The sequence below is a fragment of the Oncorhynchus keta genome, chromosome 7 (assembly GCF_023373465.1).
Source record: "Oncorhynchus keta strain PuntledgeMale-10-30-2019 chromosome 7, Oket_V2, whole genome shotgun sequence".
Lineage (NCBI taxonomy): Eukaryota > Metazoa > Chordata > Actinopteri > Salmoniformes > Salmonidae > Oncorhynchus > Oncorhynchus keta.
Window position 1 is genome coordinate 44,414,991 of NC_068427.1, and position 13,367 is coordinate 44,428,357.

Sequence of the window (13,367 nt, forward strand, 5' to 3'; positions counted from 1 at the left end):
TCTGAGTGGGAGACCTTCCCAGGCAGTAGCCTGCCTAGCTCACAAACTAGAATCAGGGCGTCCACTCCGACAAGGTTAATTGACCCACAGTCCCACATGGTGACATGATATCATTGACGTGACTTGCAAATGAGCAATAGAAAACCATTCGCGCAAATGTCACCATTCTGAATATTATAATATATATATATATTTTGGTGCGGGCGCCCTGTGCTGCCCCCGGCAAGATGCCGCCCTGGGCAGCTGCCCATGTTGCCTATATGGAGAAAACCCATGTTTCGCTATGTGCTCATCTAGTGACCTGCCCCTCAGTGTCATGTGCCTCCACACTGTGGTTTAGAAGCTCAAGGAGGCCCTCTACTGTCCACTCCCTGCCTTTGTGTGAGTTTACAGGGATGACCATGACAAAGGCATGGGGACCTGGTTGACACATTGACATCCTGGCTTCTATGCTGCAGTGGACAGTGGTGGAAAAAGTCAAGAAACCTTAATAGAACATGTGAAAAGTCACCCAGTAAAATACTACTTGAGTAAAAATGTAGAAGTATTTGATTTTAAATATACTTAAGTATCAAAAGTAAATGTATAAATAATTTCAAATTCCTTATATTAAGCAAACCAGAAGGCACAATATATATATGTTTTGGTTGGACAGATAGCCAGGGGCACACGCCAAAACTCAGACATAATTTACAAACAAAACATTTGTGTTTGATGAGTCTGCCAGATCAGAGGCAGAAATGGTTCTGCCATTAACTATCAGCTGACCTAAGACAATGACACCGCGGTCTCATTAGAACGACGTCATCGGTCTGAAGACAGTGTGGTTCTGCTGCATAATTCAAACAAACTGAAAGAATAACAATTGCCTGATTAAATCCTTTAATATTCTTAATTGTTTACTTAAAGAAACAACAGATACAAATAGACTTAGAAAAAATACAAATGTAAGTTGAGTCGAGATGCAACTTTAACAACTTTCATGCCAAAAAAGGTTCAAATTTCAGTGTTGAACGTTACTTGTTTCTTTAGTTTCGAGAACTTTAACAAAAATAAGAAAATCAGAAATTAGTGGGATTTTTTGCAGTACAAACCTCCAGTGTTAGAAAATGTCATAGTGTTAACTTCTCTGCATTTGTCCTGTTGCTCTGGAATAGATACACCATAGGCTGCGTTTACACAGGCAGCCCAATTTGGGTCGTTTCTCCACTAATTGGCCTTTTCACATCAAATCTGTTTCAGAGCTGATCCGATTGGTCAAAAGACCGACTAGTGAAAAAAATATCAGAATTGGGCTGCCTGTGTAAACACAGCTGACTGATAGATACCTGAGGGAGTGGTGGGACTGCACCAGTGCCTGATGGGTACTGTAGTTTGGAATTACAGTATGGGAAGGACACTGAAGATAAAACTTATGCCCCACAACGTAGAACAGGGCTCGTACCCACAAAGCCTCTCAGAGCCAGAGGGCTGATATAGGATCAGTTTAGCCTTTTAGATCAGAATTAATAAGAATATATGGAAAGATCCTAGATCAGCACTCCTACTGTTAGACTCTGTGGATATGGGCCCAGATCTCTCTTAAGCTCCTGAAGCAGTTGTATTGACAGTTGAGAGAATTAACAGGAGTTGTAACAGAGGTATCGAACACAGAAGCATCATGGGACACGGAGTCTATTACTAAAAATGGGGCCCTCTTAACTATTACTGTAACAATAAGCAGATTCTCATGGAACCCCCAGCTCTTCAGCCTTAACACTAACTATGCCTTATCAACTAACCCCTCTCAAAAAATACTTGTTTCCAGGACTCTATATTGACAAATAAACAGGAGTTATTTTTCTTTTTTTAACAGAGGGCAGATGTATGTGAACCTCACTAATTCAGTCTCCCACACCACTTGCCAATCCAAATGTACTATAAGGGGGCTGAGGAAGCGTGGTCTGCCTAAGTTCACACAATATAATGAAGCTGCACTCTGTTAAGGCTTGCATGAATCTGTCCTGGTTAAAAAAAAAAACATTTAAACGACACAATAAAATAAAAGAAGAACAAAGGACATGAACAACATACGGTGAAAAGCTGGTGATGTTGTAACAGACTGGGTGTCTTCTCCAGACAAGGGATGATGACGACGACGTGTTGCTGCTATGTTTGCATGTTGCACTCAGGAAATACCAGTCACCTGTAATCTGACACCTGCTTTCATGCCAATCCCAGTTTGTAAAGGAAAGTCAGCACCCTCCCATTTACACTCATCAGAGTGTAAATAGACAAACAATGTGCGATGTGTTCAAAGCAAGTGCAGGAGTGTTGGAAAGCAAATGCAGTTGCAGTGCCTGAGCTCAGGGTGGTGCTGTAACATGCAGGGAATAGCAGCAAGAAATAAACAGCAGGGCAAAAACCTCCTTCCTGGAAGCAGCTTTTAGTAACATATCGCTGGCTACTGAGATGTAGAACAGTACTGTTAGGGACGGTATTGTAAATTGCTCTGGATTAGAGCTTCTGTTAAATGACAAATGTAATTGCAATTCAATAAAATCATTTTGCTCCTGCACCATGTCAACATACACCAGGGCCTAATAAACATGCCAGAACTAACATGGAGAATATTCAACTACCCACAGTGCACCAAGACTTTAGTAGAGGAAGAGATGAGGTAGGAATGGAATTTAGTAACCAATCAAATCACCCTTGCTTAAGAGATGAGGTAGGACGGGAACTTAGTAACCAATCAAGTCACCCTAGCCTAAGAGATAGGAACGGTGTAACCGATCAAACAATCACCTTAGCCGATGAGAACTTAGTAACCAATCAAACAGTCACCCTTGCAGAGGCAAACATTACTAGAGTCTACAGCTGGAGAGAATCAGTAGCTAGTGCATTTCAACTATAAAAGGGTAGGTGGGGTTATAGTCTGTTTTGACTGGAATTGGTTATTATAAGAGTCACACTGACATGGAGGGTGGTTGAGTTGTGTATAGACACCTGGAGTGGTTGAGTTGTGTAAAGACACCGGGAGTGGTTGAGTTGTGTATAGACACCTGGAGTGGTTGAGTTGTGTAAAGACACCGGGAGTGGTTGAGTTGTGTATAGACACCGGGGGTGGTTGAGCTGTGTATAGACACCGGGGGTGGTTGAGCTGTGTATAGACACCGGGGGTGGTTGAGCTGTGTAAAGACACCGGGGGTGGTTGAGCTGTGTAAAGACACCGGGGGTGGTTGAGCTGTGTAAAGACACCGGGGTGGTTGAGCTGTGTAAAGACACCGGGGGTGGTTGAGCTGTGTATAGACACCGGGGGTGGTTGAGCTGTGTAAAGACACCGGGGGTGGTTGAGCTGTGTATAAACACCGGGGGTGGTTGAGCTGTGTAAAGACACCAGGGGTGGTTGAGCTGTGTAAAGACACCGGGGGTGGTTGAGCTGTGTATAAACACCGGGGGTGGTTGAGCTGTGTAAAGACACCAGGGGTGGTTGAGCTGTGTAAAGACACCGGGGGTGGTTGAGCTGTGTAAAGACACCGGGGGTGGTTGAGCTGTGTAAAGACACCGGGGGTGGTTGAGCTGTGTAAAGACACCGGGGTGGTTGAGCTGTGTAAAGACACCGGGGGTGGTTGAGCTGTGTAAAGACACCGGGGGTGGTTGAGTTGTGTAAAGACACCAGGGGTGGTTGAGCTGTGTAAAGACACCAGGGGTGGTTGAGCTGTGTAAAGACACCGGGGGTGGTTGAGCTGTGTAAAGACACCGGGGGTGGTTGAGCTGTGTAAAGACACCAGGGGTGGTTGAGTTGTGTAAAACAGAGCGGAGACAACAGAAGAAGAGAAGTTCACTCAGGAACTGGCGAGTCATAAAATGGCATGTTAATGTGTGTGCAGACATCTACAAGCATGGGAGAATGCGGAAGAAAACCTACATAAAATAATCATTAGTCAGAACTTGAGGGCGTTGGAACAGTCAAAGATAACAAAATGTTAGTAAGTAGTTAATTAGTGTGTAGTTAATGAATACAGAGCCCTTACTGTAGTCTTAACACACAGAAACCTGCCTCAGTATTTAAAACACTGGAAGTCCCATCTCTGCTGTTGTACATAGCCCAGATGAAAATAGTTGCCGTGGTAATATTCAACAGTAACCAGAATGCATAGACTTGTAGAATCATGGAAACGCCGCATTATATTTGATTTTGAATCTGGACAACAAATATAAAAGGTGGCGGGCTCCCACAGCAGAGATAGGAAGCACAGTGAAAAAATAAACACATTTTTCTTAGAGGTTAAAAGCAAAGTGGAAACCAGGCTGAGCCTCAAGAAACGGGTTCCCATTTGAAGTCCAGTCATTTGGTAGAACGAGGGGGAGATGTACTGTATGTTGTTACAAGAGGTGAACACGAGTAAAAAAAGGACCAGAGCATGTGACAGGAAAAGGAAGTGGTTAGCTCAGAACAGGAAGTGGGCTTGTTTCTGTGTGGTGAGCTGACTAGTTGTCCGGTGGTGAGAACCCGAGTGGTCAGGAGGTGAAGAGTGGGCGTGGCCGGGGACATCCGAGAGAGTTGTTAAGGGTGGCAAAGAGAGCCTGGTCATAGCCTCTCCTTCTGCCCTCTCCTACTCCACAGAGAGCTGGCTCCAGACAGTCTTCCTGTCTCTCTCTCCACACTCCTTCCATGGTCATAACGCTCTCTCTCTTTCTTTCTCCAGATCTCTCTGTTTTATCTCTAGGTGTAATGTTTTGGTCCCCTACAGATCTGTTTTATCTATCTGTAATGGTTTGGCCCCCTCTAGATCTATCCATTTTATTTCTAGGTGTAATGGTTTGGCTCCCTCCAGATCTATATGTGGTATCTCTAGGTGTAACGGTTTGGCACCCTACAGATCTATCTGTTTTATCTCTAGGTGTAATGGTTTGGCCCCCTCCAGATCTATACGTTTTATCTCTAGGTGTAATGGTTTGGTCTCATCCAGATCTGTTTTATCTCTAGGTGTAATGGTTTGGTCTCATCCAGATCTATCTGTTTTATCTCTATGTGTAATGGTTTGGCCCCCTCCAGATCTGTTTTATCTCTAGGTGTAATGGTTTGGTCTCATCCAGATCTATCTGTTTTATCTCTATGTGTAATGGTTTGGCCCCCTCCAGATCTGTTTTATCTCTAGGTGTAATGGTTTGGTCTCATCCAGATCTATCTGTTTTATCTCTATGTGTAATGGTTTGGCCCCCTCCAGATCTGTTTTATCTCTAGGTGTAATGGTTTGGTCTCATCCAGATCTATCTGTTTTATCTCTATGTGTAATGGTTTGGCCCCCTCCAGATCTGTTTTATCTCTAGGTGTAATGGTTTGGCCCCCTCCCCGGCGTGCTGACTGCACCTGCAGGACAACAGAATAGAGGGAGGGGAACCGCAGGAGGACTGTACAGCAACCAACAGGGGGGAGGTAGAGGTCTAGTTCTGTTTCTTGGACCCCTCGTCGCCGTAACTGGAGCCTGTCTTCTTTACCTCGGTGACACCGATCAGGCGCCGGATGGCTATGGAGGCTGAAGAGGACCAAAAAGAAAAAAAACAGATGGACCAAATCTCAAGAGGCAAAAAAAAAAAACAACTCACAAAATTATAATATTTACTTACATGTAACTTTGTTGTCAGGAACTATACACATTAGTCAACATTTCAGTTACCTTCATGTGTATGTTGGAGTTAGCTACTGCATAAAGCTCATTGTTATTGGATCAAGGTCCCAGGCCAAGGTAACAGTGGACAGGAAGTGCTTGCGGCTGTTGTGTACCCTCTACTCACCTACAATGAGGAAGAGGCTGAAGCCGAGGATGAGGAGGGGGGAGCCACTGACCACCACCCCGCAGGCGAAGTTGATGAGGGGTGAGAGCAGCAGGGCCGCCCAGAACAGGAAGTTGAGTAGCGTCCACAACCGGCGAGGAGGGGTGATTGTTGGACCCGGGAAAGTGCCCTCTTTATGGTAGTGCTCCTGCAAAGCATCCTGGAGAGAGACAATGTCAAGGTACAGTAAGTGGCTACTACCAGACCTGGTAAAACATTGTGCTGTTACTTCAAAATAAAGGTAGGTGTAACTCATCTGATATGAGTTTATATGTCTGATTTCTACAGGAGAGAAAGCATCTCTACATTTAACACGATTCAGTTAAACCACCAAAAGAGCCTTACCTTCTCCTGGTAGAGTTTATGAAGCCAGTTGGCACACTCCTTCTCATCTTCTGGGATCTCCTCTACAGGGAACCGCCTGCAGGCCAGAGAAGAGGAGACAGGCAGTCAACACAATGCAGGAGATAGCGGGGGGGTCTGCTGTGGCAACATAATGCAGGAGAATGAGCGTCTGCTGTAGCAACAGAATGCAGGACAATGAGCGTCTGCTGTAGCAACAGAATGCAGGACAATGAGCGTCTGCTGTAGCAACAGAATGCAGGACAATGAGCGTCTGCTGTAGCAACAGAATGCAGGACAATGAGCGTCTGCTGTAGCAACAGAATGCAGGACAATGAGCGTCTGCTGTGGCAACAGAATGCAGGACAATGAGCGTCTACTGTGGCAACAGAATGCAGGACAATGAGCGTCTGCTGTAGCAACAGAATGCAGGACAATGAGCGTCTGCTGTAGCAACAGAATGCAGGACAATGAGCGTCTGCTGTAGCAACAGAATGCAGGACAATGAGCGTCTGCTGTAGCAACAGAATGCAGGACAATGAGCGTCTGCTGTAGCAACAGAATGCAGGACAATGAGCGTCTGCTGTAGCAACAGAATGCAGGACAATGAGCGTCTGCTGTAGCAACAGAATGCAGGACAATGAGCGTCTGCTGTAGCAACAGAATGCAGGACAATGAGCGTCTGCTGTAGCAACAGAATGCAGGACAATGAGCGTCTGCTGTAGCAACAGAATGCAGGACAATGAGCGTCTGCTGTAGCAACAGAATGCAGGACAATGAGCGTCTGCTGTAGCAACAGAATGCAGGACAATGAGCGTCTGCTGTAGCAACAGAATGCAGGACAATGAGCGTCTGCTGTAGCAACAGAATGCAGGACAATGAGCGTCTGCTGTAGCAACAGAATGCAGGACAATGAGCGTCTGCTGTAGCAACAGAATGCAGGACAATGAGCGTCTGCTGTAGCAACAGAATGCAGGACAATGAGCGTCTGCTGTAGCAACAGAATGCAGGACAATGAGCGTCTGCTGTAGCAACAGAATGCAGGACAATGAGCGTCTGCTGTAGCAACAGAATGCAGGACAATGAGCGTCTGCTGTAGCAACAGAATGCAGGACAATGAGCGTCTGCTGTAGCAACATCTCACCACCAGGGAGCAAACTGACTCCAGGTTCAGATGGGGCTTCCTCATACAGTAAAAGTAGGACTGGGCCATAAAACAAGCATCTGTTTTTGCCACACAAGGATTTAACCTCACACAGGGCTCATTCATGCAGGCTACTTTTCCCGTTTAACCTCACACAGGGCTCATTCATGCAGGCTACTTTTCCCATTGAACCTCACACAGGGCTCATTCATGCAGGCTACTTTTCCCGTTTAACCTCACACAGGGCTCATTCATGCAGGCTACTTTTCCCATTGAACCTCACACAGGGCTCATTCATGCAGGCTACGTTTCCCATTGAACCTCACACAGGGCTCATTCATGCAGGCTACTTTTCCCATTGAACCTCACACAGGGCTCATTCATGCAGGCTACTTTTCCCGTTTAACCTCACACAGGGCTCATTCATGCAGGCTACTTTTCCCGTTTAACCTCACACAGGGCTCATTCATGCAGGCTACTTTTCCCGTTTAACCTCACACAGGGCTCATTCATGCAGGCTACTTTTCCCATTTAACCTCACACAGGGCTCATTCATGCAGGCTACTTTTCCCGTTTAACCTCACACAGGGCTCATTCATGCAGGGGAGGTGTCTTGATCTGCCATCTAATAAAAAAGGCAATGAAACAGAGCCTTTGAATGTCTCTCAATGTTGTTATTCAAACGGTTTGCTTTTACACGACGCAATTAGAGATCTGCAGGGCTGAAAGAAGAAAGGAAATCCCATGACTGACAACTTCTGTTGATCTCAGATCAATCGTCTGGGCTCAAGTTAATAACCTCCCCTTTCATGTCAGGAAGTCATGACCATCATGCATTTAGGCAAAGAGGATCATTTTGTGCATGTATCAAACTGAGTTTGGCCAATTCCCGTCCCTTGATCACGGGGTCTTCTCCAGGATCATTTTTATGAAGGATTGAGAAACTCTTTTTAAACGGGACATTATACTCCAAAATTAAATTTAAATTAAATCATGCTGACACCATCTCAAATATAATTTCCACCTCTAGAAATTGGCCTCAATATGCATGTCAGTTCAGTGCACACAGCATAACAGAGAAAACACAATATTTGAGAATACATTTATTCATCTCCAAACCAGTATTTTCATTGCAGATCCACACTGATCTCAAAACAACCTCTCCAGAACCCATATGATGGAAATACGTCACAGTGACGGGGAACTTTAACCCCTGCAAATGGCTCTCTGTAATCTTACAGTTTAGTCTATTTTATTTAACCTTTATTGAGCTGAGCAAGTCAGTTAAGAACAAATTCTTATTTACAATGACGACCTACCCCGGCCTATGAGAGTCCCAATCACGGCCGGTTGTGATACAGCCTGGAATCGAACCAGGGTCTGTAGCGACGCCTCTAGCACAGATGCAGTGCCTTAGACCGCTGCGCCACTCGGGAGCCCCCCAACTCCCTGTAAGAGTTGAGGTCTCTCTGTAATCTTACAGTATAGTGTCCCTGTAAGAGTTGAAGTCTATGTAATCTTACAGTATAGTGTCCTCCCTGTAAGAGTTGAGGTCTCTCTGTAATCTTACAGTATAGTGTCCCTGTAAGAGTTGAGGTCTCTCTGTAATCTTACAGTATAGTGTCCTCCCTGTAAGAGTTGAGGTCTCTCTCTGTAATCGTACAGTATAGTGTCCTCCCTGTAAGAGTTGAGGTCTCTCTGTAATCGTACAGTATAGTGTCCTCCCTGTAAGAGTTGAGGTCTCTCTAATCTTACAGTATAGTGTCCTCCCTGTAAGAGTTGAGGTCTCTCTGTAATCTTACAGTATAGTGTCCTCCCTGTAAGAGTTGAGGTCTCTCTGTAATCTTACAGTATAGTGTCCTCCCTGTAAGAGTTGAGGTCTCTCTGTAATCTTACAGTATAGTGTCCTCCCTGTAAGAGTTGAGGTCTATGTAATCTTACAGTATAGTCTCCTCCCTGTAAGAGTTGAGGTCTCTCTGTAATCTTACAGTATAGTGTCCTCCTGTAAGAGTTGAGGTCTCTCTGTAATCTTACAGTATAGTGTCCCTGTAAGAGTTGAGGTCTCTCTGTAATCTTACAGTATAGTGTCCTCCCTGTAAGAGTTGAGGTCTCTCTGTAATCTTACAGTATAGTGTCCTCCCTGTAAGAGTTGAGGTCTATGTAATCTTACAGTATAGTCTCCTCCCTGTAAGAGTTGAGGTCTCTCTGTAATCGTACAGTATAGTGTCCTCCCTGTAAGAGTTGAGGTCTCTCTGTAATCTTACAGTATAGTGTCCTCCCTGTAAGAGTTGAGGTCTCTCTGTAATCTTACAGTATAGTGTCCTCCCTGTAAGAGTTGAGGTCTCTCTGTAATCTTACAGTATAGTCTCCTCCCTGTAAGAGTTGAGGTCTCTCTGTAATCTTACAGTATAGTGTCCTCCCTGTAAGAGTTGAGGTCTCTCTGTAATCTTACAGTATAGTGTCCTCCCTGTAAGAGTTGAGGTCTCTCTAATCTTACAGTATAGTCTCCTCCCTGTAAGAGTTGAGGTCTCTCTGTAATCTTACAGTATAGTCTCCTCCCTGTAAGAGTTGAGGTCTCTCTGTAATCTTACAGTATAGTGTCCTCCCTGTAAGAGTTGAGGTCTCTCTGTAATCTTACAGTATAGTGTCCTCCCTGTAAGAGTTGAGGTCTCTCTGTAATCTTACAGTATAGTGTCCTCCCTGTAAGAGTTGAGGTCTCTCTGTAATCTTACAGTATAGTGTCCTCCCTGTAAGAGTTGAGGTCTATGTAATCTTACAGTATAGTGTCCTCCCTGTAAGAGTTGAGGTCTCTCTGTAATCTTACAGTATAGTCTCCTCCCTGTAAGAGTTGAGGTCTCTCTGTAATCTTACAGTATAGTGTCCTCCCTGTAAGAGTTGAGGTCTCTCTGTAATCTTACAGTATAGTGTCCTCCCTGTAAGAGTTGAGGTCTCTCTGTAATCTTACAGTATAGTGTCCTCCCTGTAAGAGTTGAAGTCTATGTAATCTTACAGTATAGTGTCCTCCCTGTAAGAGTTGAGGTCTCTCTGTAATCTTACAGTATAGTGTCCCTGTAAGAGTTGAGGTCTCTCTGTAATCTTACAGTATAGTGTCCTCCTGTAAGAGTTGAGGTCTCTCTGTAATCTTACAGTATAGTGTCCCTGTAAGAGTTGAGGTCTCTCTGTAATCTTACAGTATAGTGTCCCTGTAAGAGTTGAAGTCTATGTAATCTTACAGTATAGTGTCCTCCCTGTAAGAGTTGAGGTCTCTCTGTAATCTTACAGTATAGTGTCCCTGTAAGAGTTGAGGTCTCTCTGTAATCTTACAGTATAGTGTCCTCCCTGTAAGAGTTGAGGTCTATGTAATCTTACAGTATAGTGTCCTCCCTGTAAGAGTTGAGGTCTCTCTGTAATCTTACAGTATAGTGTCCTCCTGTAAGAGTTGAGGTCTCTCTAATCTTACAGTATAGTCTCCTCCCTGTAAGAGTTGAGGTCTCTCTGTAATCTTACAGTATAGTGTCCTCCCTGTAAGAGTTGAGGTCTCTCTAATCTTACAGTATAGTCTCCTCCCTGTAAGAGTTGAGGTCTCTCTGTAATCTTACAGTATAGTCTCCTCCCTGTAAGAGTTGAGGTCTCTCTGTAATCTTACAGTATAGTGTCCTCCCTGTAAGAGTTGAGGTCTCTCTGTAATCTTACAGTATAGTGTCCTCCCTGTAAGAGTTGAGGTCTCTCTGTAATCTTACAGTATAGTGTCCTCCCTGTAAGAGTTGAGGTCTCTCTGTAATCTTACAGTATAGTGTCCTCCCTGTAAGAGTTGAGGTCTCTCTGTAATCTTACAGTATAGTGTCCTCCCTGTAAGAGTTGAGGTCTCTCTGTAATCTTACAGTATAGTGTCCTCCCTGTAAGAGTTGAGGTCTATGTAATCTTACAGTATAGTGTCCTCCCTGTAAGAGTTGAGGTCTCTCTGTAATCTTACAGTATAGTGTCCTCCCTGTAAGAGTTGAGGTCTCTCTGTAATCTTACAGTATAGTGTCCCTGTAAGAGTTGAGGTCTCTCTGTAATCTTACAGTATAGTGTCCTCCCTGTAAGAGTTGAAGTCTCTCTGTAATCTTACAGTATAGTGTCCTCCCTGTAAGAGTTGTCTATGTAATCTTACAGTATAGTCTCCTCCCTGTAAGAGTTGAGGTCTCTCTGTAATCTTACAGTATAGTGTCCTCCCTGTAAGAGTTGAGGTCTCTCTGTAATCTTACAGTATAGTGTCCCTGTAAGAGTTGAGGTCTCTCTGTAATCTTACAGTATAGTGTCCCTGTAAGAGTTGAGGTCTCTCTGTAATCTTACAGTATAGTGTCCTCCCTGTAAGAGTTGAAGTCTCTCTGTAATCTTACAGTATAGTGTCCTCCCTGTAAGAGTTGAGGTCTCTCTGTAATCTTACAGTATAGTGTCCCTGTAAGAGTTGAGGTCTCTCTGTAATCTTACAGTATAGTGTCCCTGTAAGAGTTGAGGTCTCTCTGTAATCTTACAGTATAGTGTCCTCCCTGTAAGAGTTGAGGTCTCTCTGTAATCTTACAGTATAGTGTCCTCCCTGTAAGAGTTGAGGTCTCTCTGTAATCTTACAGTATAGTGTCCCTGTAAGAGTTGAGGTCTCTCTGTAATCTTACAGTATAGTGTCCCTGTAAGAGTTGAGGTCTCTCTGTAATCTTACAGTATAGTGTCCCTGTAAGAGTTGAGGTCTCTCTGTAATCTTACAGTATAGTCTCCTCCCTGTAAGAGTTGAGGTCTCTCTGTAATCTTACAGTATAGTGTCCCTGTAAGAGTTGAGGTCTCTCTGTAATCTTACAGTATAGTGTCCTCCCTGTAAGAGTTGAGGTCTCTCTGTAATCTTACAGTATAGTGTCCTCCCTGTAAGAGTTGAGGTCTCTCTAATCTTACAGTATAGTGTCCTCCCTGTAAGAGTTGAGGTCTCTCTGTAATCTTACAGTATAGTGTCCTCCCTGTAAGAGTTGAGGTCTATGTAATCTTACAGTATAGTGTCCTCCCTGTAAGAGTTGAGGTCTCTCTGTAATCTTACAGTATAGTGTCCTCCCTGTAAGAGTTGAGGTCTCTCTGTAATCTTACAGTGTAGCTGATGTTGTAACAGAAGCCTGATACTAACCCTGGTATTTAATGATGGTCTCCGGGATGAGTCAGAGTCATGCTGTTCACCGCAGCTTTTCTGTGACCTTACTGCCCTCTCTCCACCCTTTCTCTCCCTCTCACTCCTCCTGTCTCCACCCTTTCTCTCCCTCTCACTCCTCCTGTCTTCACCCATGTGTGTTGGTTAGGACAGAACATGACTACCCCAGCAGCATTACCCATGTGTGTTGGTTAGAACATGACTACCCCAGCAGCATTACCCATGTGTGTTGGTTAGGACAGAACATGACTACCCCAGCAGCATTACCCATGTGTGTTGGTTAGGACAGAACATGACTACCCCAGCAGCATTACCCATGTGTGTTGGTTAGGACATGACTACCCCAGCAGCATTACCCATGTGTGTTGGTTAGGACATGACTACCCCAGCAGCATTACCCATGTGTGTTGGTTAGGACAGAACATGACTACCCCAGCAGCATTACCCATGTGTGTTGGTTAGGACAGAACATGACTACCCCACAGCATTACCCATGTGTGTCGGTTAGGACAGAACATGACTACCCCAGCAGCATTACCCATGTGTGTCGGTTAGGACAGAACATGACTACCCCAGCAGCATTAGCCATGTGTGTCGGTTAGGACAGAACATGACTACCCCAGCAGCATTACCCATGTGTGTCGGTTAGGACAGAACATGACTACCCCAGCAGCATTAGCCATGTGTGTCGGTTAGGACAGAACATGACTACCCCAGCAGCATTAGCCATGTGTGTCGGTTAGGACAGAACATGACTACCCCAGCAGCATTAGCCATGTGTGTCGGTTAGGACAGAACATGACTACCCCAGCAGCATTACCCATGTGTGTCGGTTAGGACAGAACATGACTACCCCAGCAGCATTACCCATGTGTGTTGGTTAGGACAGAA

The 13,367-nt window shown here is 44.7% G+C and overlaps 1 protein-coding gene and 1 long non-coding RNA gene across 20 annotated transcripts in view; one reads left to right on the forward strand and one right to left on the reverse strand.

Moving 5' to 3' along the window:
- Nucleotides 1-865: 865 nt before the first annotated feature.
- LOC118372485 (1-acyl-sn-glycerol-3-phosphate acyltransferase gamma-like) overlaps nt 866-13,367 on the reverse strand; it is a 41,888-nt gene continuing 29,386 nt past the window's right edge. For 7 of the 19 annotated variants that reach the window (XM_035758405.2, XM_035758402.2, XM_052522957.1 and 4 more), the window contains 3 exons: nt 6,166-6,241; nt 5,782-5,980; nt 866-5,522 (listed from right to left, as the gene is read on the reverse strand). In XM_035758405.2, coding sequence (XP_035614298.1) covers nt 5,431-5,522; nt 5,782-5,980; nt 6,166-6,241 — 367 coding nt within the window. In that variant the 3' untranslated portion in view covers nt 866-5,430. The remainder of the gene's footprint in view (nt 5,523-5,781; nt 5,981-6,165; nt 6,242-13,367) is intronic. The other 12 variants (XR_008140170.1, XR_008140169.1, XR_008140168.1 and 9 more) reach the window with 12 other exon arrangements.
- On the forward strand, nt 9,033-10,387 carry LOC127931172 (uncharacterized). Its single transcript, XR_008140171.1, has 3 exons — nt 9,033-9,276; nt 9,461-9,505; nt 10,068-10,387. It is a non-coding gene; the product is annotated as an uncharacterized LOC127931172 (long non-coding RNA).